The sequence below is a fragment of the Molossus molossus genome, unplaced genomic scaffold (assembly GCF_014108415.1).
Source record: "Molossus molossus isolate mMolMol1 unplaced genomic scaffold, mMolMol1.p scaffold_m16_p_5, whole genome shotgun sequence".
NCBI classification, from domain to species: Eukaryota; Metazoa; Chordata; class Mammalia; order Chiroptera; family Molossidae; genus Molossus; species Molossus molossus.
This window is the reverse complement of record NW_023425388.1, coordinates 8196872-8222604: the sequence shown is the minus strand read 5'-3', so window position 1 is coordinate 8222604 and position 25733 is coordinate 8196872. Positions and strand designations below refer to the sequence as shown.

General features: G+C 40.8%; 1 protein-coding gene across 1 annotated transcript in view; it reads right to left on the bottom strand.

Annotated features, from left to right (window-relative positions):
- Positions 1-25733, bottom strand: part of DSCAM (DS cell adhesion molecule) — a 575021-nt gene that overhangs the window by 211927 nt on the left and 337361 nt on the right. The window contains exons 4-6 of the mRNA XM_036242878.1: positions 20321-20467; positions 10457-10735; positions 6501-6776 (exon numbers count right to left, since the gene is read on the bottom strand). Of these exons, the coding sequence (XP_036098771.1) occupies positions 6501-6776; positions 10457-10735; positions 20321-20467 (702 nt within the window). The remainder of the gene's footprint in view (positions 1-6500; positions 6777-10456; positions 10736-20320; positions 20468-25733) is intronic.

The following is a 25733-nucleotide window of genomic DNA, read 5'->3' as shown; positions in this document are numbered from 1 at the left end:
AAGAGAGAGAGACACTGATGATCTCATCCTCGTTTTCTCGTAAGAAATCATCTTTTACGGTTTCAATGAAAATGGTAGGTGTACATCAATGTCCATGAAGGCCCTGTGAATGGGTAGAAGCTAAATAAAGTCTGACCTTTCTGGCACGTGTGAAATATCTCTGTAAACCTCTCAAGTCAGGTGGCCATGTAACTTATCATCGAACCTGGGACACTTCTGAAAATGAAATGGGTACTACGCACAATTATGCTAGGGGCACAGGCTCAATCCAAGACTGTCCCAGATGAGCTGACAGCTGAACGCCAGAGGACTTTCCATGAGAATCCCCCCTAGTTTTAACGAAGACCAAGTATCGCATTCCATTATTTTTCTGTCACAGAGAGGGACTATTTCCCCCATACTGTTTGGTAGTACTCACAGATGCATAGTTGTGGTTTTTTTAATATGGCTCTCCATGAAAAATGAGAGATCCATGCATATTAAAGAGAAATGTATGAGTCAAAAAAAGAAATAGTGACCAATGGCCGACCAGCCTCAGGCACATAAATCAACATGGTGACACTTTTTTCGAGGTGTGAGTGGGTCATGTTGACACCATTGTGATCACATGAGACAGGCTTTCTGAGTCTAGTAAACCTCGTTGGAGGAAATTTTTAAAAATTGTGTTCATTTTAAGGGTTAGCCTATAATGAAAGATGCTAATCAACAGATATTATGTGTTAGTTTTTCATTTAGATATTACGTATTAGTTTTAAATTGTATAAGAATATAAGCAAAATAAAGGTGGGAAATAAAACTGAAGATAGTTTGAAATTCTATCACAGAAAAACAACTGTTAAAACTTCTAAAAACCCCAGAAGAAAGAGGTCCTCATCACCCAAAGCCTTGCGGCCTATTTCTGTGGCCAGCTGGCCAGCTGTGTAGGGTCCTCATTGGGGGAGCTCTATTGGGGTGCGTCCCTACAGCCCTCTACCCTCTTTTAACTCGCAGGTTCTTGAATCTTCACTTCTTCATTCCAACTCATGTTTTGGGTGGCTGGAGAAGGCCCTCACATATCTTTTTCCCAGATGTAGTCATACGTAGCATATTTTAGTGTCCTTGGATTGCAAACATCTTACTTTAACTGTCAAAGGTGAACACAAGAACTTGCTAATATTAAAATGAAGAGCCTGTGGAATAGTGTAGACATTGGCTCAACACACTCTATTTAATTGACAGAGAAGTTAGACATCGTTGTGTTTGTTATTCTCTGTACATAACCAGCCTTGGGAATGTTGACATTATCTTATTTGATCTTACAATTCAACGTGTATTTTTTAGAATGTATTGAGAAGTCAATGTCTTTGCACTAATTTTCACACTAAGCACTGAAAACTCAAGTCCTTTTAAAATCTGTTTGGAAGAGTTTTCTTCAGTTATATATTTTTTGTACATAAAGTTTACATACAGTGAAATGTACAGATCTTAAGTGTACAAACAGAGTGAGTTTTATTAAATATGTACACCTGTAGCCACCAAAACAATCAAGATGCAAAACTTCCATCACCCCCAGTGTTTGGTCTCCACCCACCACCCACAAGCACTGTTCTGGTTTCTATCACCAGGTATTCGTTTTGCTTGTTCTTGAGCTTCAAATCCATGTAATCACAGAGTGTGTACTCTTTCAAGGAGCATATATTCTATCACAAATAGGAGTTAGCAAAATGAGGAAATGTAACTTTGGAACAGTACACTCTTCTAGTGTATGGTGCATACGGAGAGTCTGCCAACAGACCAATAATGGTCCTTCCAGCTACCTTTTCCCCAGTCCAATCAGTGGCACACTTAACATTTGTTTGTCATGTCTCTTTACTCCCTTTTAATCTGGAACATTCTTTGATGTCTCTGTGATTCTTCACTTTGACCTTGTTGAAGTTACTTTGTGGCCAGTTGCTCGAACTCAGGTTGGTATTTCCTCATGATTAGATGTAGGTGGTGCATTTTTGGCCAATACCAGGGAAGTGATGTTATTTTTATGTGTTTATTGGCCATTTGTGTTTCCTTTTGTGAAATGTCTGCTTAATTTTTGTGTGTGTGTATTTTTATGTTAGTTTTTTTTTTTTTTTTGCCTTCGTTATTGATTTGTAGTTCTATTTTTTCCTCACCCGAGGACATTTTTGCATTTATCTTCAGATAGAGAGGGAGGGAGAGAGGGAGGAAGAGAGAGAAACATCGATGTGAGAGAGAGACATCGAGTGGCTGCCACCCACACAACTCTAACCAGGGTCAGGGACAAACTGCAACTGAGGTACGTGCTCTTAGCGAGAACTGAACCCGGGCCTCTCTGGTCCGCTGGCTGATGCTCTAACCACTGAACAAAACTGGCCAGGGTAGATTTGTAGGAGTTCTTTATACCGGATATAACTATATACACACAAACATACACACACACACATATATATGTCAGTACAAATTTACTTATACACACTGTATATAAGTCTGTTACCTTATAATGTAAGATATATTTGTCAGATATCTTATTTAAATTACATATAATGTTTGTCAGACATATATACAAGGTATATATAAATGTGTGTTTGTGTAAAATATTTTCTACCAGTCTGTAGTTGCATATATTTCATCTATATTAATATATATATTTATATGTACATACAATTTCAATCACATCTAAGTTAAAATCATAGTTCTTCATGTGAAATATAAGAACATTGCAACAGCCCTGGCCAGTTTGGCTCAGCAGTTAGAGCGTCGGCCTGTGGACCAGAGAATCCCGGGTTCGGTTCCCACTAAGGGCACGTACCTTGTTTGCAGTTCGTCCCTGCCCCAGTTGGGGTCGTGTGGGTGGCAACCACTCGATGTGTCTCTCTCATGTCAATGTTTCTCTCTTTCTCGTCCCATTTCTCTTCCTCCCATTCTATCTGAAGATAAATGCAAAAAGAAAAATGTCCTCAGGAGAGGATTAAAAAAAAAAAAAAAAAGAAAAAAGAACATTGCAATAAACAATCTCTGATAACTTAATTTATATCCTGTTCTTTGTGTTATTATATCTATTTATGTCATAAACTATATAATACAGTGTTGTAATTTAACAATTATTGTTTAAAGAAATTAAAATAGAAAAAATATTTTGCATTTTGCTAAATGTTTACTAAATTAGTTATCATTTCTCATGCTTTTTATTCCTATAGATCTGAGTTTCCATTTTAGGTCATTTCTTCACCCTGACTGAGGTCATTTACTATTTCTTAATGTGCAGGTCTTCTGCCATCACATTATTTGAGCTTTTATTTATTGAAAATATATAGAGATCTAGGTTGATGGTTTTTAAAATCCCTTTCACCATAACAGACATTGTTCCATTGTCTTCTGTCCTCCAAAGCATCGGATCAGAAGTCACCACCATTTATATTGATCTCCCCCTTTATGTAGTGTTTTTCTTCCCTTAGAACTATTTATCCTTCATTTTCAGCAGCTTTACTCTGGTGCACCTGTGTGGGATTTTCTTTGTTTTTGTTCTTCTTGGGGTTTGCAGAGTTTCTTGGATTTGTAATGTTACTTTTTATACCAAATTTCTGGAAATGATGGCCTTTATTTCTTCAAATGTTTTTCTTCCTCGTTCTTTGACTCCTATTTTTCTGTGCCTCTAACTATGTGTATATCAAGGTGTCTGATAAATGTCCTGCATGTCACTGAGGCTCTGCTGATTTCATTTGGAGTCCTCTTTCTCTCTGTGTTTCAGATTAGATCATGTATTTTAATCTATCTCCAAGTTCACTAGTCCTTTCTGTCCTCTTTCTCTCTGTGTTTCAGATTAGATCATGTATTTTAATCTATCTCCAAGTTCACTAGTCATTTCTTCTTGCGTTTGCAATCTTCCATTAAAGCAAATAACAGGAAAATGTTTCATTCCTACTTTGTTCCATTTCATAGTTTCCATTTCTTTTCTGTTCTTTCCCAGGTATCCATTCACTACACCCACATTTTCCTTTAAGTTACTAAACACATTTTAAATAGCTTTGAAGTCCTCGTCTGCCCATTCTAATATCTGGATATTCTCAGGGTCTGTTTCTACTCCCTACTTTGTCTTTTGATCTCTGGTCACAGCATCCTATTTATTTTTGTTTGTTTTGGACATCTAGTTATTTTTATGGTATACTTGGATTCTCCTTCAAATTTTTGCAGTTCAGTTGACAACCAAGTTTTTCAAGGAAGTTTATTTTCATATTCCAAGACTCACTACTCTTATTTCCTCCTTCTTGAAATCTCCATGGACCTCCCTCAATCTGCAGGTGACTCAACAGCCCAGACCTCTGTCCTGTACTTCAATACACATAAAACAATACTTTTCTGCTTTCCTTCATGTGTTCTAGTTCCCACCCCACAAGGACTGAAGAATATCTTCAGAGGAAATGTGGTATCAAGGTAGATATCATCTAATCTTTTCCCCCTTTTAAAGGCCAAATCCTTTCTGCCTACCTTTAGATACCTCTTTAGTATCTACATACAGTTTTGCTTTTCTCAAAGTTCATAAGTGTTATCTTCTTGCAGGTTAGTAGCTGATACATGCTATTCTGTCATTTCCAGAAATAGGACTTGTTCTCATTCTTTTTGTTATTCAGTTTCCCCGTCATTCCGGTTTGATCTTGAACGCATAAATATCAGATTCCAGTTTGGTTAGACTTCTATGCTAGTTTCTTTGGCCTCATAGAAAATACTCTCTGATTCCGCATTACATCAATGGCCATTCTTAGTTCTGAGTATTGTGCATTTTTCTTTAATCCATAGCTATCTCATTGGTAAGAATTGGAGGTTAGAGCGGAGGATACCGGTTAGACACTGTTTTTAGGTGGATACCAGATATGCATTTCTGGTTCCATTTCTGTTCTCCTTTGCCACATTAGCACTCTCATCTCTCAGAAGAGAAAAATACAGTGACGCTTCCGGCCCTGAATGGGAACTGACATGCGGCAAATACATTTGTGAGTCTGCCCGGTGTGCTCCTGTACCCCCGCTTTTATTCAAGTGACAGGCCTTTTTGGAGATGAAAGCAGACATTAATTTCCCAGTGAGACCTGAGTGTCTTTGAAATCTTTCTTGCTGTCACTCTGTGATAACCTAAACCCTTTGACATCATTATGGATTATCAATATGCTCTTTAGGTTTTCTTAGGCATGCGAGACAGTTGCCATGGTAACTAGGCCTGGCAAGGTAATCTCTCCCTTTTCTACAAAGAATCTAAAAATAGTGACTATGTAAGAACCAGAGTGCATCATCATTAACAATCCGGCTCTGTACAAATTGATTACTTTCTGCACTTAATTATTATGTGGAACACAGCGTCGAGCATTTAATATGAGCGGTCTGCCTTAGGCTAATTTCATGTCTGCTTTAAAAAACTCATTGTCTGCAAGTAAATGCGTGGATCAAAATAAGAATGTCATTCTAAACCTATTTCTTCTTAAAAATTGACTAAGGTTGAAAAAGAAATGATAGAAATTTCCATTTAGCACCAAGACATATTTAAACTTATTTCCATACGCAATGTTCTTTCTCCCTTTAGGATACATAAAATTCATGTAATTATTTTACTAATTGATAACAGATACATTTTAAATCATATATAAAGACAGTTTCCAACAAGACACATAGATATAAGAAAAAAGCTAGTTCAATTATCTGGTGATAAACATAAGTCTCACTTGAATGTTTCTCTAATAGCTTCTTTCTCTGGCTGATCAATAGCTTGAAGATGCAAGGAGGCAGGAGACAGTTAAATAGAACAACAACAACAAAACATACCTAAAGCCCATTATTATACCACAAGAAAATTACTCAGAAATTTCATTCACCTAAATCTTTGAATATTTGGACCCAACCAGGGACAGCCCTAAAAACCAGATGCCATTTTTCACTCCATCAAGCACGAGATTGAAATAGTGCTAAGGTTGTGCTTCTCCGAGGGGGCTATTTTGCATCTCAGAGGACATTTGGGAATATCTGGAGACATTTTTTTTTTTGGCTGCCACATTTATGGAAAGGTGCTACCTTAGCATGTAGAGGCCAGAGGTGTTGCTAAATGCCTGCAGCCTTCTGGAAAAAGTGTTATTGAGAAACCCTGGCCCGGAGAAGGTGAACTGTCATCCACACTGTAAGTTTCAGAGGCCCATGTCCTGAGAGCTTTAAACACAAGAGTGGGCAACCCTCCCATTCATTAACTTCAATGCTAATGACACTACTTATGTTCCTTCCACCAGGTACAATTTCCACTCCACCAGAACCTATTCCTTTATTCTCCTGATTTTGTTGAGAAAATTCGGCAGAGTTATTAGATGGTCAGGTAGATAGAAAGGTATGGAGAGGTATCAAGGTCAGAGAGGTAAGGAAAGGTCAGGCAGGTGTAACACTGGGAGTTCTCAGGACTGTTTCACCCTCTGTCCTCCTTGTGAGTGCTCTGGGTCTGGGCTCTTTTTCGGCCGAACCCTGTGACGAGGCCCACTGACCTTCGAGAACCACCTGCACAAAGTCTTGAGCGGACAGCTTGTCCTCCCGCACAAAGCACTGGTATGCGCCCCCGTCACTTTTGACCATGTGATCCATTATAAGGTTTTCGTGGTTGATCCCTGTGATCCTCACATTTTTTCCAGGGTTGAGGATTTCACCGTTTCGGTACCAGGAGAGTTCCTGGTCCTCACTTGCTGTCACGCTGCAGGACAAGGAAACCTGGCTACCCACGCTGCTTTTAACTTTCCTGGGGCTGATGGTGGCTTTCAGTGGCTCTGGACAATTTGGTAAGAAAAAAAGAAGAAGAAGAAGAAGGTGAAAATATCACACATGTAGATAGCATTTCAACAACATGCTGGGCTCTGACGAAAAGCACACAGCTACAAGCACACTCATCGCTGTTATACCCAGAGCCACGTCGGGGCAGTGCTGTGTCTACAAGCAACCCTCATCCTGGTTCCTTTTTTTTTTTTTTCTGGACTTCTCTCTCTATGTAGCAAATAGACTGATATTGGTCAAATTGCTTTCTCCTGCATATAAGTATTAACCCACTGACAGTAAGAAATGCAATGTGCTGGTTACCAGGGAGGACAGAAATATTTGAGTATTTAAATCCTTGTCTCCAGGTGGCGCTGGTGGGTGTGCTCTGGGCCATTCTCTCTCTCTCTCTCTCTCTCTCTCTCTCTCTCTCTCTCTCACACACACACACACATACACACAGTCACTCACATCCCTCATGTGGCCAAACCAGGGCCAGTAGCAGCTGTAAGAAAACAGGCAAACATTAGAATTTGTGACCTTGAAACCGTTTTTTGTTTTATTTGTTTCTTTCAAAGGAGGCTAACTAGTTCAGACAGGATTGGAAATCTCAACCTTGACTTCCTATATTTTCATTCAACAAACCCACTTCCAGTTAGCGAGCATTTACTGAACATCTGTACACCCAGGCTGGGATTAAAATCACAGGTGAGACAAGACGAATGACAAGTAGTATGTGCTGTAGAGTTAGCAAACACCTCCCGTATATGATGTAAGTACGTCTTCCATAATCCTGCAAGTGTTGTGTTATCATCTCCATTTTGCAGAAGAGGAAATGGTTATTCAGAAAAATTAACTAAATCCAATTAACAGGTAAACGGCAAAAACCAATTTTTTTTACCTGTTATTCCTACTGCTCATTTCACCATGCTATGAAATCTTTGGATTCAAGGACTTTAGGCTTCTAGGTGGATAAGACAAATACGAGAATGAATATAGTAACCAAAAAGAGTCTATCAGAGACATATGATATGTGGCGGACGATCAATAGAAAGTCTCCAGATGGATAGAGCCGTGGCCCGAGAACATTGCAGAGACCGGGACTCCCCTGAACGGGGGCATGAAGCACAGCCACGCCCCAGGGGGAGTCTCTGATCAGTCTGAATGCAACACCAGGTCTCCGAAGGGGATTCGTGCAAGAAAAATGTTCTGGGACAAGATGCAAAGAGCCTCCAGGTTTGGGAATTAAACCAGAGGGAACGGAAGGAAGCTTTCTAGAATTTTTAGCAAGCGTCATAGTCAAACCCATCTGTAGGAGAACCGGCTCCTCACACTGTGCCGGACAGATGCAAGGGAAACACCGGTCAGCAGGGCGTCTCCGTAAATGCGTGGCTGAGGGACCACGCAGGCTGCGTCGGAGGCGGGGTGGAGGTGGCAGCTGGGCAAACTGAGGTGCAATCTCTGGGACTCGGCGGGACTTGGACATAGAAAAAGCGTGACAAGGATGAAGGATCTAAAATTCGCATTTGAAGGCGGCTCAAGCGGGAAGGTGTCTGGAATAACACAGAGATGGCGGATGTTTCCTTTGGGACATTGCCCTTTGAAGTGCCAGCTAAGCATCAGGTATAAAATTGGGGACATGCTCCACTCAACAAAGAAGCAGGGGCTAAACATCTGTATCTTGGGCTATCTCGGGGGGGGGGGGGTGAGAATGAAAGGAAGAGAGAAGGAATAGGATAAAGGAGTGCTCGCACTTGGAATCCAAGAGACACTTTACGCCAAGAGAAGGGAGGAAAACGGAGGGTCCGTCGGAAGGGAGACGGGACCGTCCGAGAGGCATCGCGAGAACCTGCCCAGAGGCCGCTGAAGGGCACAGTGACGAACACGTACACTGAAATGAAGACTTTCCCACAAATGCCTTTTAACACGCAGAGCTGGGTAAAGGCCTTTCCAGAGAAACCAATATAACACTCTGAGCTGAGCAGATGGGGGTGTGGGAACAGGGAACGTCTTGGGGGAAGGGCGTTGCGTTGACCTTGGAAAGATGGAAAGTTTAAGACATTCGAGTATTTGGAACTCATCTTCCATGAGGAGGGAGCCACGTGACCCGCATCAGGAAAGGGATGAGGTTTGTCCAGGGGATAGGAAGGAGTTAGACTCCAGCAGGTGTCGATTTTTTTTGAAGCAAAACTATGGGAAATATGACCAGGCAGGTTCACTTGAGAGGCTTTAGGATCTCCTGAGATATAAACCTTATTCCATAGGAAACAGGGAGCCATAAAATACGCTTTCATGCAGAGGAGATTGTGAGCCGGTGGGAATAATTCTTACCCGCTGTCCAGTGCTTCATCGTTGCATGCATAAGGTTCCCCAGCTGCAGAAATAGACCTGTGCAGGCATTAATCTCCATTCCTTTTTAATTCCAGCCTAAGCAAGTTGGGATGATGTTTGTAGGACTCACCCTGGGCCTCTGGCTAGACAATCCCTGGGATATTTACTTTACATATGCTCTCTTGGGCTGGGATTGAGCTAAAGCAGCCTACTCAGAGTGACACTGAAGAGGCATCTCCATGAGGCTGGAGAAAGGCCAGGGGGTGAAAATGCCTCCCTTTCGGTGTCGGACGCTAGTGATTCAGTTTGTTCAGTTCATCGAATTAGATATAAATGTAACATTATACACAGTACATTATATACTGGCAACGAATAGCCATCCATTTTTCACCCAAGTTCTACCACTCCATGCTGATCATGGGACCTGGGGTGACTCATTTTGCTTTGGCTTCTGCAGGAATCAAACTGAGGGTGCTCAACTCGATCAGAGCGCTTCCCCCTGGGATCACACCCCCTTTCCTCCGAGTCTGCCTTCAGCATCTTTCTTCACACGTCCTCAAGACAGTCCCCACGAGTCACCTGGAGGTTACACATATCCCCATGCTTGGACTAAACGGTCCACACCACTGCACAAAGGCCACTGCTTGGATCAGCCACTACCTGATATTTCTGCTGACTGCAGCCCCATGCAGGACTTTAAAGGCTCATCTGGAAACAGGCTGAGCACAACCACTTTGACCTGAGTGAGTGACAGCGCAGTCCTGCCCCCTTCCTCGGTCGGTTTTCACAGAAGCTGGCCATTTTGTTGTTGTTGTTAATCCTCACCTGAGGATATTTCTTCCATTGATTTGGTTTGTAGAGAGTGTGGAAGGGAGGAAGGAGGAGGAGAAAGAGCAAGAGAGAAACATTGATGAGAGAGACACACTGATTCGTTGCCTCCTGCACAGAGGATCGAACCTACAACCCAGGTACATGCCTTTGACTGGGAATCAAACTTGCAACTCTTTGGTGCACAGGCTGGTGCTCTAACCACTGACCACACTGACCAGAGTGCTGGCCATTCTTAATTCAACAGCTAGGCAATGTTCTCTTGGAAATATAACTTGCAGCCTAATGGAAATCTTGGAATTATGGGAATGGGAATCAGACAGACCTGAATTCAATCCTAAGCTCCAAACTCTCCAGCTGTGTAACCCTAAGCAATTTGAGCATCACTTTCCTCATCTGCAAAATGGGTCTAATACTGTGTCAGCAGAACTGTTGTGACGATCAGGGGGATGCTACAGAGAAAGCCTGGCGGTCCGCTCGTCACAAGAGCTCCGTCATGGCAGCCAACATCACCGTCGCAAGTTACCGTCCAACTTACGTTTCACGTACAGGCGGCCTATCACCTTGGCAGTTCCATATCTGTTGGACACTTCACACACGTAGCTGCCTGAGTCTGAGGGACGAGTGTTCTCAATGAGCAGCCCCGTCACGGTCTTCTGGAACCTTCCAGAAAGTTCCAGGGGCATGTTGTCTTTCAGCCAGCGGTAATCTGGCTCAGGGTGCCCAAGCGCTTTGCAGGGCAGCTCCACGTGCTGCCCAGCCATGGCTTTGCGATGATCAAACCCATCCAGTATGGAAGGGGCTGAGTTCGCTGGGTCTGCAGAAGGAAGGAGAGCTCTTAGAAATAGTGCGGCAGGAGCTGAGGGTCATTTAACACCACAGAACCTCGTGCGTGATGGAAATTCTATGCGTCGTACCAACTATACAGATTTCTGCCGCTCGGAATCTGTAAAAGTTTGAAGCAGAAAGGCCATGCTTTTCATCCCCTGCTAACCACTAGAACAAGACCCAGAAATCAGCCAAAGCAGAGGTCTCCTCAGGCCAAGACTGGGTCTTCTTATCACCCCTGGATGCTGGGCTTCCCCTTTGCAGAGAGTGACGGAAACGGAAATAGTTCTTCCACCTTAGGAAACTCTATGTCACAAAAAGGACATAAATCTGGAAGTGTTTCATTTATTATTTCACAAAGATTGTGTGAGCCCCGAGTGTGGAACGAGCCCAGAGCCAGGCGCTGAAGTGACAGTGACGGGAAGGGCAGGCCAGGGGCCCGCCAGGAGCTGACATTCCAGCGGGGCGGGCGTGAGCACCGCGGGAACTGCAGGGACACACGTGTGACGGTACCGGACAGCCTGTAGGAAGTGCGATGAGGGCAGCACACGGGATGACGGGGAGTGGAGGGGTGTGTTGGGGGAAGAGTGAGGGGTTTTAGGCGTGGTCTCCACGGCGATCTCCCTGAGCGATGGTACCTGAGGTGAGAGGAAGGAAAGAAGACAAAGTACGGCACAAACGGAATGGTTAAAACACAAAAGAAGCTTCCAGATTATTCACTGTAATATCGCCCCGTTATTAACAACGCATAAACAATGTATGATTAGCTGTTCGACTGCATGACGCTTGGCCTGCGTTATATTCTTCAGCCAAACAAAGAAAAGGACGAAACTTCTCAGGATCGGGCCAGCGGAAGCCCCTCAGCCCACGTCCGAGCTGTATCCGAGGAAGCGATGTCCTCAGGGATTAATGACAAGAATGCAGACTGGAGCCCCCCACTGGATGTCACACACACCCCTCCGTGGCCTTGCCGCCTCCCTAACTCTTCCTGTTCAGAACTGCACGAGCGGGCACATGGTCTCCACAGGCCCCCACGAGGCAGGTGCGAACTCCTGACACTTCCTTATCTTCGTCTTACTCAGGAAAGCGCTGTGGCTGTTCAGGTCCACCTGCCCTAACCCCCAAAGGAAGGACTGGACAGCCTCTCTCTTGTCCAGTAGGAACCATGGAGACGGATCTCTTGAACAGGCTGCGATTCCAGGGACAGCCTCTGGGGGCAGACAGCAGGCCTGCATGGGAACAGGACAAGATCATTCGGCTGCAATGTCCCTGGCTGTCGGGGCAGCCGCAGAGATGGAAACCCTTGACCACCTGCAGCTCTTTTCAGTTCGCTCGTGCCTCAGGGGGACACCGTCATTCTCACGGAAACGACGAGGGGACCTAGCGCACCTCCGGAGGAACCTGAGATGGAGTCTCCAGGACTCTTCCGAAGCCCCAGCCTTCGTTAACTGAAGGTCCCCATCCCATCATTACACCCACGCACATGCTGGACTGCGGGCTCCGGAGGGATTGGAGACATCGCAGGCCCCAGAACGGACCCTAGCGCTTCATTCCGCCTCCTGAGGGCAAGACAGACACGATTCCAAAAGTGCTGTTTTGAAGAACAAGTTGCTTTCCTATGGACGAAATACTTACAGAACCCATCATTTTGCTTAGACTAGGAGGTAGGACTAGGGAGGAGAAGGGGGTACAAACTAGTTGGTAGGGGGACCAATGCAAACTTTTTGCAGGACAAGCCCACAATCTCAAGGAACTAAAGGTTCTCACTTCCAATGCTAGCCATTAAAAAAAGAAACACCCATGATTGCACTTTAAAATTTCAATTCCGCCTAAAACTAATTATTGATAGAAATACTTTCAAGATAGTTCTGTATAATTCTAATTACTTTTTCATAAAGACTGGATGGGACAATTGGATATCCATATTTAAAAATGGAACTTTGAGCCTTAGCTCATACCACAGACAAATATTAACTAAAAGTGGATCATAGATCTAAATGTAAGAGCTAAAACTCTAAAACTTTTAGAAGAAAACATTGGGAAAAAATCTTCATGACTTTGGGTTTGATGGAGTTCTTAGACACAACACCACAAACATAAGCAACAAAAAAATCAATATACTATACTTTATCAAAATGAAAATATTTTACATTTTCAAGGACACCATTAAAAAAAAGAGGCAACATACTGTGAAATGTATTATCAAATTATATTTCTGATTAAGGACTTACTTTCAAAATAATTATAAAGAACCCTACGACTCTATAATAAGATGAAACAATCCAATTTTAAAAATGGCAATTTATTTGATTAGATATATCGCCAAAGAAGGAATACAAATGACTAATCAACACATGAAAAAATGCTCAGTATCATTAGCCAGTAGGGTAATGCAAATTAGAACCATAATGAGATACTACTTCACACCCCCCTGGGATGGCTGTAATAAAAAACACAAACAATATCTGGAGGTGAGGATGTGGAGAAGAAGCTGGAGCCTTATACACTGTTGATGAGAATGTAAAAATGGGGCAGCCACTTTAGAAAACAATTTGGTAGTTTCTTAAAATGTTGAACTCCAATTTACCTTAAGGCCCCAAATTTCCCATCCTAGGCATCTACCCTAAACAAGTGAAAACCTATGTTCATTAAAGACTTGTATGCAAATGCTCACAGCATGCTTCTTCATAATAGCTAAAATATGAAAATAGTCTAAATGTCCATCATTTAGCGAATAGATAAACAAAACGTATATACACACACGATGGAATACTACTCAGCAATAAAAAAGAGTTGATACTGATACGACAACATAGATAAGCCTCAAAAGATTATTTTAAAGAAGACTGATACACAGTCGCATATTACATGATTCAATTTATATAAAATATGCAGGAAATGCAAACCTGTAGAGACAGACAGATTAGTGGTTGCCTGGAGCCGGGGATAGAAATTGGAATTGACTGCAAACAGACAGCAGGGATCTTTTTGGATGATGGTAATGTTATGAAATTGAATTATAGTGATAGCTGCACAACTCTATACATTTTACAGAAATCACTGAATTGTATACTTAAAATGGGCAAAGTTTATAATGGGTAAATTCAATCTCAATAAAACTATTTTGCAAAACAGGAAGGTGCATTTCTATTTATTTCAAGTACACAATTTAAGCAATGCTTGAGACAGGCTCTCGTGGTGATATTTAGTCACTTATAGAATCCGTAAAACCAAATAACAGCACTGTATTTAATTTTTATCACTTAATTTTCAAATGTTTTATCCATACTTTCAAATAGTTTTTATCACAAAAATTTGCAAGCTCACATAAAAGTAGACAAAGTATTTAAATGCACCCATATAGTCATCATCCCGACTCAACAGGCATCAACATTTTCTAGTCCTTCATCCATTTCTATGTAGTCCGTGCTGTTGGTGCTAACATACTTGATTCAAATCATAGAACCTATGTTATCACTATATCTTCAGTATGTTCCTCTAATAAGAATGCATTTTCTTATGTCACCACAATGCCAACGTCACACAATTGTAATAACAAATTATTGGTGTTATTGATTATTTACCCTATATTCATTTATTCCTGATGAGCTAAAAAAAAAAAAAAAAGCTTCTTCTTCTTCCTCCCCATCCTCTTCTTCCTCCTCCTCCCTTCTCTTTACCACCCCCCCTTCTCATTACTACACTTGAGCTAATTAAATCAGGATTGTTCTAGAGTTAACACTTTGTTCTATGAGTCTCTTTAATCCAGAGAAGATTCGCCTTTCTCTGGTCTCACACCTTGGACTTGTTGAAGAAACCAGGTGAGTTATCTACGGAAGATCACATTCTGAGTTTTTTTCTTCGTAGTGTGGTTTAACGTGTTCTTCTAGTGCCGTTCATCTTATAAGCTGGGATTTACTTCTGATGGATTGATCAGGTCACATTCAGCCTTTTTTCTTTCTCTTTGCAGGTGTGTGGCTTTTCTACACCTCGTGGTGGTAAACTGATCAGCAAGTTCATGTGATGATGTTTGTCTGGATTAGCTCATTTATTAGGGGTTGAAATGGTGATTTCCTACTTTTATTCTTTCCTTTACATTCAGTAGACGGAAATATTCTGTAAATAAGAACTTAGCTTCCCGAGCTACAGTTATTTGGTTATCTTGAAATATAGTAGCTAACAGAAAGATAGGGAGAATTTTTAGTTGATGCCCCAGTTACCACTATGTAGATCAATGAGATTCTTGGCATTACTTTCGTTATTATTAAATGTATATGTATATGTGTATATGGAAGTATATACTGTATGTACATATCTGTATATAAGTATATATATAAAATCATAATGAACTCAAGAGTTTTTTACACATTAAAAAAAAATCCTTACTTGAGGATATTTTTTCATTTATTTTCAGATAGAGTGGAAGGGAGGAAGGGAGAGGGAGAGAGAGAGACAGAGAGAGATTGATGTGAGAGAGACACATCGACTGGTTGCCTCCCACACGACCCTGACCAGGGCCAGGAATGAACCACAACTGAGGTACATGCCCTAAACTGGAATCAAACCTACAACTCTTTGGTCCCAGGGCCAACGCTCTAACCGCTGAGCCAAACCAGCCAGAGCTGAATTTTTTACACATTTAATGGTTATCAGTAAAATGCAATCATTTGTTGTTTTTTTTAATATTCAACTCATCACACTTTGATCAATCAGAGTCCTTTTAGAACTGGACTTCTGTATCATTTTGAGGAGACTTCATGAATGCTTCAGGCTCCTCTTACACATTTCCTGTCCCAGACCTATAATCCACCACACTGTCCAAGAGCGACGGTCCCTTTGAGTGGGGAATGATATGTAAAGGTTACTAAAATTGAGGTGCTGCAAGTGCTTCTTGCTACGGATTGCTCATCGGCTCTGGGCCTTTCCAGTGGAAAGATCTTGGAAACACATATATTTTTTAAAAGTTTGTACTGATAGTTTAAACGGAAGTTTGACATTTCAATGATTTTTCTTTAATTCATTGATTTTAAGCTTTCTTCTTACACTAACAGCCTTGGCTTCAAATAAAAATAACAAACATAATTATTTCCCATGTCCTATTTATCTCACACTAGAAATATAAATATAGTTTTCAAAAATAATAACAATATTTTTATAAATATATTTTTCTAAAGAGAATTACAATATTTTTAAAAATAAGGCAACTAAATGGATTTTAAGAATTTATTTTAAAGCTGCATTTATCTTTAGAATACATTTGTTATAGATATATAGTCAAAATTATATCTTAAAGTTACTTGAAATAATTATTTTCTGTGTTGGTTATCTCAATAACTTAATATACATTTAGATTCATTTGCTTCAGTATACGTTCCATTTTTATTTTTTTATTTTTATTTTATTTTATTTTTTATTCTCACCTGAGGACATTTTTCCTTTTTTTTTTTTTTTTTTTGTTCAGATAGAGCGGGAGGGAGAGAGCGGAAGAGAGAGAGAGAAACATCGATGTGAAGGGACACATCGAGTGGCTGCCACCCGCACGACCAACTAGGGCCGGGGACAAACTGCAACTGAGGTACATACCCTTAGCAGGAACCGAACCCGGGTCTCTCTGTACCGCAGGCCGACACTCCAACCGCTGAGCCAAACCGGCCAGGGCATACGTTCCATTTTTAGCACTAATTTTTAATTTCAAAATATCAACCTTATACAGGATTTTAAAGTTGAAACTATGTAACAAGATATATTCAAATACATCTTATTTACATCCATGTCCCCTCTACTATTTTCCCTAGAGGCAAACAATTTTATTTGTTTTTAATTCACTCTTCCAATATTGTTTTTCACAATTAAAAGTAGATCCATACATATATTCCTCTACGTTCCTTACATATAAGACAGTATACTTTATATACTCTCCTCACTTTCCTTTTTCCACTTAATGATACTATATCCTGGAAATTACTCCATTTCAGTAATAGAGATCATCTGCATGCCTTTTTGTGCCTATATGTTACTCCACTCAGTGTCTGCACCATAATATATGTAATTATCCTCTATTAATAGACATCAAAGTTGCTTCCAAGGTTTTGCAGTCTAAGAAATTCTTTGATGAGTAATTTTGTGCATTAGGCATTCTTTTGCCACTCCATCATTGGGAAAGTTTCCTAGGTTACTTGCTCAAAGAATAAATTCATATGAAATTTTATTAATATTGATCATTATCCTGCGTGGGGGGAAGGTGAATTATTTTTGAAACCTCAAGACAGACTGATCAAGAAGGGCAGGGGGAGGTGAGAGCAAAAACCACCCCAGGTAGGAATACAAAGGGGCATCACTGCAGCATTAGTAATCAAGGTCATCTTCACCAATCTCAATTCCTGGATGATACGAAGCTGAGCATTGGTCCAGGGAGGGCAGTCCTGGTTCTAATTTTCTCTTACTTTTAGAATATAGTCCTTTGACATTTTAACCCAAAACATGGGGTGTTTATCATGCTCTACTTCAATGGGACCTAGACTATAATTTTTACCCTCCTGACCATACTAAGCTTCCAAAAGAGTGTCTCACCATCTCAGGTGTTCATCTGTCTTCTCTAGAAGTTTCCTGTCTGGAAAAGCAGCCCTCCACAACGGACTAACTTCTCACCACTGTTTTCTTCGACCCTGTAATTGTTCACAGTCGCTCCTAACAACTTCAAGAAACTGTTGTTTACACGATTAAACACTTTCTAGTTGCCCTCAGTGGAAAAAATGACTGGTCCAAATAACCTAGTCCTAATATTGAAATAACCACCATTTAAAAAAATAATTAGGTTCTGTTTTATCAAATTTTAAAGATGTGTTTATTATTAATACTGTTCTTTTTATCTGTTTTCTAGTTTACTAATCTCTTTACATTTTCTCTTTAGAAGTAACTTAAACTTATTCCCTGAATGCTCAAGTGATTTATTCTTAATATTTAGAGTTTATAAGTTTTATTAGACTATGTTGCATGTTGACCATCCTGGGTCCATTTTCTCTTGTATCAGTACATCACCTCAATATGTAGTAATCATATATTCTTCAAATACAGGAACTTTTCTTGATTATTGCTTTCAATAGATATTTGAAGCTATTGTTAGAACTTCTACTTTAGAGATGCTAATTATACATGTGTTTGATCATCTTTGCCTGTCATCTGTGTATTTTCCCACCAATCATTTTTATGTCTAGTTGTTTGATTTTCTGCACATGTTATGTACTGGTCTTTATTTACCACATTATGCTTTCTGTTGTGTCTGTTCTCTGATGCATTCCCTCTAATTTAATTTTATATATGTTCTCTAATTTTTTCCTAAACTGTGCTCTTTTTTTTGTTTCATAGGTTTATATTGATTCGTCATTTTATTTATGAACCCTTTATTTCTGAATTATGCTGCTCCTTTAAAGTGTTAAATCATTCTCAAATACGAAATTATAGTTTTCATGAGATTTGTACATAACTTTAAAAATTACTTAGAATTGTCAAAACATTATTTGATTCATTTTCATCTTTCTTCTTGTAATCAAGTTGTGGGAGGTTAAATCTTTTTCCCTTTGTTCCACTTTAAAGTGAGATAGAGTTCTTTGTTAATTAGGAGAAGCTTCTTGCATGAAAGGGTATAACAGGCTTTTCGAGACTTTCCTCTTGATATCACCACCAAAGAACTAAAAATTTAGCCAATTTCTCCAAGTATACCTGCTCCAGGAGGGTTTCCATCTCCAGTCATGTTTCCTTGCTCCGTCTGTTACTTGCTTTCTGAGGCAGGACTCTCACCTTGTCATGCTACATTTTTCTTTCATAACAATATACACGATGGAATTCCTCCAGGGTCCCCATGCTACCTGAGCCTTCTCTCTCTGTTGCTGTTAACTCTCTCCGGCTAATCTGATTTCTAAATCCAGCAGTTTCCCTCAGGGTGAATATCTGTTCTTCGAAAGCAGTATTTTCTGAATACCTCTAATATCTTTGAGGAGTTTGACCACCGCTGAACAGTGTGATCACTGCTAATTATTGGCCTTTGCATTCATCTTCAACTCAGAGTTCATGCTGGTCTATCTGCGCGTTGTGATTATTCTTAGACACATTTTTCCAGGTTTCCAATAGAACGATTGCCCTCTGCTTTTGGAGATGAGCATTTGCTGACTATTTTGTAGCTCTCTGACTATATGGTGGTCCCAACAGTTCTCAGCATCTACTGCGTCTGTGACACTGCTGCTGTGGGGGGTTGTCCACACCTACCCAAGAGTTTCTGGGCATTTGCATCACCTACTTTGGTTGAAGACGTTATCCATGTGCTTCTTCTTTTATCATCCAGCTTGTTCTGTTTCAACTTCAGTAGAATTTTTTAATCAATAAAAATATTGCTATTACTATGTAACCACCATGACCATGTGTACATTTAAAAATAAATGCAAACCTAATTTCAAGTAAAATTCAGATATCTTTTCTTTCAAACCTTATAATTTTACAAGTGCAATCTGCATCCACTAGGTGCTCATCTTTTTAGCATTAACAAGTTTCCTTAACAGAGGCAACAAAACATAGTCACTAGAACAAGGGAGAAAGTAACAATGGACATGAAAAAACAGGTAAGAAAAAATGCTTTCATGTTCAGAGGAAAAAAGGCTTAAGTCTGCATCTTTTTGTGCTGTACCTTAAAAAACAGGTGGGTTTGGTTATTCTGAGGGGCATGGAAAAGGAGAATCCATTTCAAATAGACTCTTATCAGTGACACTCAGCAGATGTCTAGAAGACGATGGTTTTAATTACCCTCCAACGTTGAACAACTTTCCATCACTTTTCCCTCCCAAAGCATCACTACAAACAAAATTATTATATTCACTGCATGGACCAATTTTATATCCTATAGGGCAAAGCTCAGATATTTTTCATGCAATTATCTAATTCTGAGATGGACTTTTCACACGTCTAGGTTGCTCCATGAAGTGCTAATGCATCACTGCGTGCTTTTTTGTTTGACAGATGGGCTAATACGCCAATTGTGAAGGTTATGCAAAAGACTGGTATTTTCTAAAAGGATAAATCCCATCAAAGAAGGCACAAAACTGGTATATTTATCAGAGTGGAATCACCTGCTCGCAGATCACTCCAGAATAATCCCCGAAGGGTGTGGGAGGGCATGAATATCCCTTTACCTTTAGATATGGATCATCTCCCCAACATTTCAGGCATGATTTGTGGACCGAGAAGTCTGTTCCATATAACCCTGCTCTTGTCCCTTGGCTCTGCTGGCCGGGAGGCATCTTGGTGCTGGTTGGCATTGTCAATGGCAGGTCCCATTAATGCATAAGGCAAGGAGGTGTTGTCCTCCAAAGAGAAATCATATTGGGTCAAAGGAATTTGGAATTTCACAAAATGTGAAATGACTTCATTTGGACTGTACGGTATTGGTATTGATGTTTAAAACCTTCAGTTGGTAAAAGATTCCGGGGAAAAGCCTCGAGGGCTTCATTGAGGTGGTGCATTTCACCCTGCGGGCGGAGCCACACCGGCTAGGACGGGAGGAGGGTGGGAGCCCGCGGAGCCTTACCTGACACGAAGAGCCGGGCGCTGTTGCTCTGCCTCGTCTCCCCAGTGTACCTGTGGCGCGTGATGCAGCGGTAGTTATACAATCCATCTTCGTTCTGTACATCTTTAATATACAAGGCTCCCGTGGATGTGATGAGAAATCTAGATCCTGAAATACAGGAACAAAAGCAGCCCAGTCACCCAAAGTCATGGAGTAATTGTTTTCACTTGAAGACACCTCATGCAAAGGCTCAAAACAGGTGGGTGTGTGAATTTAAGGGTCCAGACTATTTTAAATTTTCTTTTTTTAAAATATGTTTTTATTTATTTTTTAGAGAGAGAGAGATAGACACATCAATGCGAGAGAGACACATCGATTGGTTGTCTCCTGCACGCCCCCTACTGGGGATCGAGCCGGCAACCCGGCCATGGGCCCTGATGGGGAATCGAACGGGGACCTCTCAGTCCCTGGGACGTCGCTCGTCGCTCAATCCACTGAGCCACACTGGCTGGGCCATTAAAACTTTTCAATAGCCTAAATTAGGAGGTGTTAGTATGTTACACAATTAATATATACTTAGAAAATTTAAGGTCATAAATTTTTTTTAGGTCTAGGTGATGTATTTATATTGTAGCAACAGAGTTGGTGTATAATTGGTATGTACAATTAATTTAGCAGGTTTTCTTTGATCATCACTTTTCTCTAAGCACGTGACAGATTGAGAGAGTACTAACTTTCTTTTGTAAGTTTTTACGTTATATAAGTACACACTTTTGCCTCAGTGTGAAGTATTTCAATACACGCACAAAAATAAAGCAATACAATATCCCACGAATTTCCCCAGAAAGATGATCTGGTTTTCCCATAATGAAACCCAACATTATTGCCACATTTTAAGACCAAGGTCAATTCTTCTTATAGTCAGCGTTATAGAGCACTTTGCTATTTCTTCTGTTAAATTTTTATTGAATTTATTGGGGTGACATTGGTTAATAAAACTATATAGGTTTCATGCTACTTCTTAATTTTTACTCAAATAATTGACAGTAACTATTTTCCCCTCAGGGAGAAAAGACTCAGCCATTCATCCTTCACCTCAACGTGGGACCCAGTGTTCTCCACGTTACCTGTGCTTTTGTAACTGCACAGGACTCGTTTTCCTTAAGCTGACCCTTTCTCCTTCCTTCCTTTTGATCCAAACTGGCCTCCTCCAGCCTACGAGTACTTGGACTCACCTGGCCCCTGGCCCTTGCACGTCCACTCCCTTAATGACTGAGCCCTCAGGACATTCAGGTTGTGGTCTGCGTCCAATAACCTCAGGAACAAAGCCTAAAGTCTATTGACCACGGAGGAAGACAACACCCAGGCTTCAGCTGTGTTTGAGCTCTGGGCCCAGGAAAGATGAACGCTCCCACCAACCACATGTGAACCCAGACAGGACTCCACGGCTGACATCAGGACAGGATGCCAACACCCCCTATCTGAGAACTGACCGTGACCCTCGCCACAATCTTAATTCTTTTACTCACCATGATTAATGAGTTTCCCCATATAACCCATCCTCTGGAAGCCATCAGGGAGCCAGGACTTTGAGGTCACCTGTGACTCTGGGTGTGCTGCCATGTCCTTAAAAATAAACCTTTAGCTCTGGCCAGTTTGGCTTAGCGGTTAGAGCATCGACCCTTGGACCAAAGAGTCGCAGGTTTGATTTCGGTCAAGGGCACGTACCTCAGTTGCAGTTCGATCCCTGGCCTTGGTCGGGGTCATGCGGGAGGCACCCAGTCAATGGGTCTTTCTCACATCGATGCTTCTCTCTCTCTCACTCTCTCTCTGTCTCTCCCTCCTTCCCTCTCTATCTGAAGATAAAGGAAAAATATCCTCCAGTGAGGATTAAAAAAGAAAGTAAATAAATAAAAATAAAAAAAAACCCTTTACTTTGTTGGCCGCAAACTCCTGTTCACATTTGATTAGGCCTTAATGTATGAGGTAACAATTTATACCCGGCCACCGTTGAGAGATAAATATCAGTGTTGCTTTAAGAAGGAAGATGATCTTTTTCTTTTGATAATGTAATTATCTAATATTTACTGTTCAGTTATAATTTGATGATAAACCAAACAAAGGCCAAAGAACGAACCCCAAAGGGAGCTGTTGCGCCCACTGCTGGGCTCTTCTGTGGGTATTTCTGCAGCTGATGCAATTTTACTTGAAAGAGAATGTGATTTTGTCTCTTTGGGAACAGACTAACAAGCCCCTAGTTCATCTTCTTTTATTGTTTATTTTCCTTAGGTTCATTTGAAACATCCTTTGGTTTCTTTTAATCAGAATTTACCAGGGATCTTGATTTCATTGATTTGAGGTCTCAAATATTTACACTGTGAACACAATTCCTCCAATCGTTGGTTAGTCCTTGTAAGGACTATACTGTATTCATGGATCAGTTACTCAAATAAAATAAAAAGGGCTTATGATTTCTTATGTAAGATCAGAGCAATTCAAAAGGAATTGGAAAAGAAAAACTCATAAGACAAATACTGATCTGGCTTAAGCCTTTTAAAAGAATGCAAATTAAACAATGTATCAAATACCTTTAAGTAATAAATTCACTCTTTAAACAATTCATGTAGTTTCTTAGTTTAAATTATGCTATAAATACAATAAATATTGGAATAGCTGGAAAAGCTAAGGCTGTACATTCTAGATGTTTTTGCTTTGTCCTCTCCCCAGTAAAAAGTAACCAAAAATACCTTTTACCACTTGTCATATGTCATCACATACCAAGCATTTCTTACCAGTATATATTGTATACAATTGAAGCAATTTTTTCTCTTTCAATATAGTTTGCATTCTTACATAATGCTTTAATAATCAGTTCCTTTAAGGTATGGAATAACAGAGACGAGGGACACAAATATTAGGCATATAATTTCTGCCATACGAAGTATTTTCATGGGAATCGACGAGTCCGCGAAGGGCGGTGTCCCGGTCCGCAGAGGTGCGGGGAGAGGCCAGGACACAGAAGCTGGGGGCATGCACTTAGTAACCTGCAGCTTCCCTGGGGGCTCAGTGCTCTAAGCATAATCAATTTAATCACTCGCTTTGCTCCTGTAATCGCTCACTTTTCCCCACTCACTCAGCACGCAAATAACACTCTCTGAAGGTATATCGTTTCAGAAAAACACAAACCTTGTTTGTCTTAAACATTTTCTGAGATACTGGCATGAAGGAAGAAGACGTTGATTAAATTATTGTACTTAATTTGAATTAGCTTTGTCTAGCCCCTCACTTCTCATTGAAACTTATCTCAAAATTGATCAACATTTCAAAACATGAAATAGGATGACGAATAGCAGCCTTTGGTCAGGGGAGGACCATCTCCCTCCCTCCCTCCCTCCCTCCCTCCCTCCCTCCCTCCCTCCCTCCCTCCCTCCCTATCTGAAGATAAAGGAAAAACCCCCTCCAGTGAGGGCCGGGGTCCTTGGGTACAGCCTGGATCCCTGAGGTTCATGAAACTCTCAGGGGGCAACCAGGGCACAGCAAAGTTGTCTTGGCTCCCTTGTGACAAGGAATCGTGCTAACTTCTCCTTAACCGCCAATGAACCCCACTTCCTGTCTTACATCATGAAAGGTTTTTGTGTCATTTGAATCAAATAATCTATCAAATGGGATAGAAAAATGTGCTTCCATTAAAATAGGAAAATATTAAAATATAAAATATTGAAATTGATACTAAACTATACATATATACACACACACACACTCTCTCTCTGTCTCTCTCTCTCTCTCACACACACACACACACGCACCCTTTTACTACTCAGAACTGCCTGGTAACATAAAATCGTGCAAACCCAGAATTGCATAGGTAACTTTATTTCCCTTGGAAAACTATTAGCACTTTAGCTGGAAACATTTCTAAATTACAATACACACTTTGTATCATGTTAAACACATTGCCAATCAGTCATCTGAACAATAGTGAATGACTACGGGATTCAGGGTCATCATCGAGGACATCGATTATTGAGCTATGCTGCTCAGTTACTAGAGGAATGTCTCAGATGTTTCCGGGCTTCTCAGCATGCCCCGAATGGCCCCCGGGTGTTTCAGTCCCTGGCTCTGTCTTTAATGGTCTACCTGCTCCCTTTTTCACTGCCAAGCTGTTAGCTGTTACTTCTCTCTGCCGTCAAAGTCCCCGTCAACACGCTCACGGTGTGATGTATTTGGGATGCTAAGGGGTAGAAACCAAAGCTGTTAGAACATTACGTTAACTAAGAGCAAATGGGTTATGAGTGAATGCTGAAGTGTTCTCCAACACTACATGGCACGAACTTGCGTGTTAGGGCCACAAAAATAAAGCCCCAGCTCGGTACAGCCAGTCTGGCTAAGCTCAGCACAGGGACTTCTGGGATATTTATATCTAGAGACATAAAGCTGCCGAAGAAAATAAGGCATTTATACAATTAGGAATGTTGTAGGAACACTCGGGGTAAAAGTCTACAGCCTCACCCCTACTGCTGTTGGGGTCCTGAGTGGCAGAGACACAGAGAGCAACAGCTCCTCAGGTTGAAGCTTTATACAGTGAGGGCTGTGGAGAGAGGCCGGGCAGACGTCCTCAGATCCTTCCTGCAGTAGAGAGAGACGACAGTAACTCGGGGACCTCCTCCAAAGCATTATCACAGTATTTGAATAAGAATATCACCTGGTGTCGAGATGTATGAGCTATTGATATATTTTGCATATCTGCTGTTGTTTGCAAATATCTTCTTCCATAAGGTTGGTAGCCTTTTTGCTTTGTTAGTGGTTTCTTTTGCTGTGCAGAAGCTTTTTAGTTTGGTATAGTCCCATTCATATATTTTTGCCTTCATTTCCCTTGCCTTTGGGGTCAAATTCATAAATTCTTCTCTAAGATCAAGGTCCATAAGTTTAGTACCTACGTTTTCTTCTATGTTATTTACTGTTTCAGGTCTTATATTTAGGTCTTTGATCCATTTTGAGTTAATTTTTATATATGGGGAGAAACAGCAGTCTAGTTTCATTCTTTTGCAAGTGGCTTTCTATTTTGCCAGAGACTTTGTTCCCTCCATTGCAAGTTTTTGGCTCCTTTGTCAAAACGTATTTGCCCATATACATGTAGGTTTATGTCTGAGTTCTCAATTCTGTTCCATTGGTCTATGTGTCTGTTTTTCTGCAAATACCATGCTGTTTTGATTATCATTACTTTGTAGTATAATTTGAGGTCTGGGAGTGTAATACCTCCAGCTTTGCACTTTTTTTTCAGGATTGCTTTGGCTACTCAGGATATTTTGTGATTCCATACACATCTGATGATTTTTTGGTTCTATTTTCTTTAAAAAGTGTCATTGGGATTTTGATGGGGATTTTATTAAATCTGTATACTGCTTTGGGAAATATGTACACTTGAAACCTATTT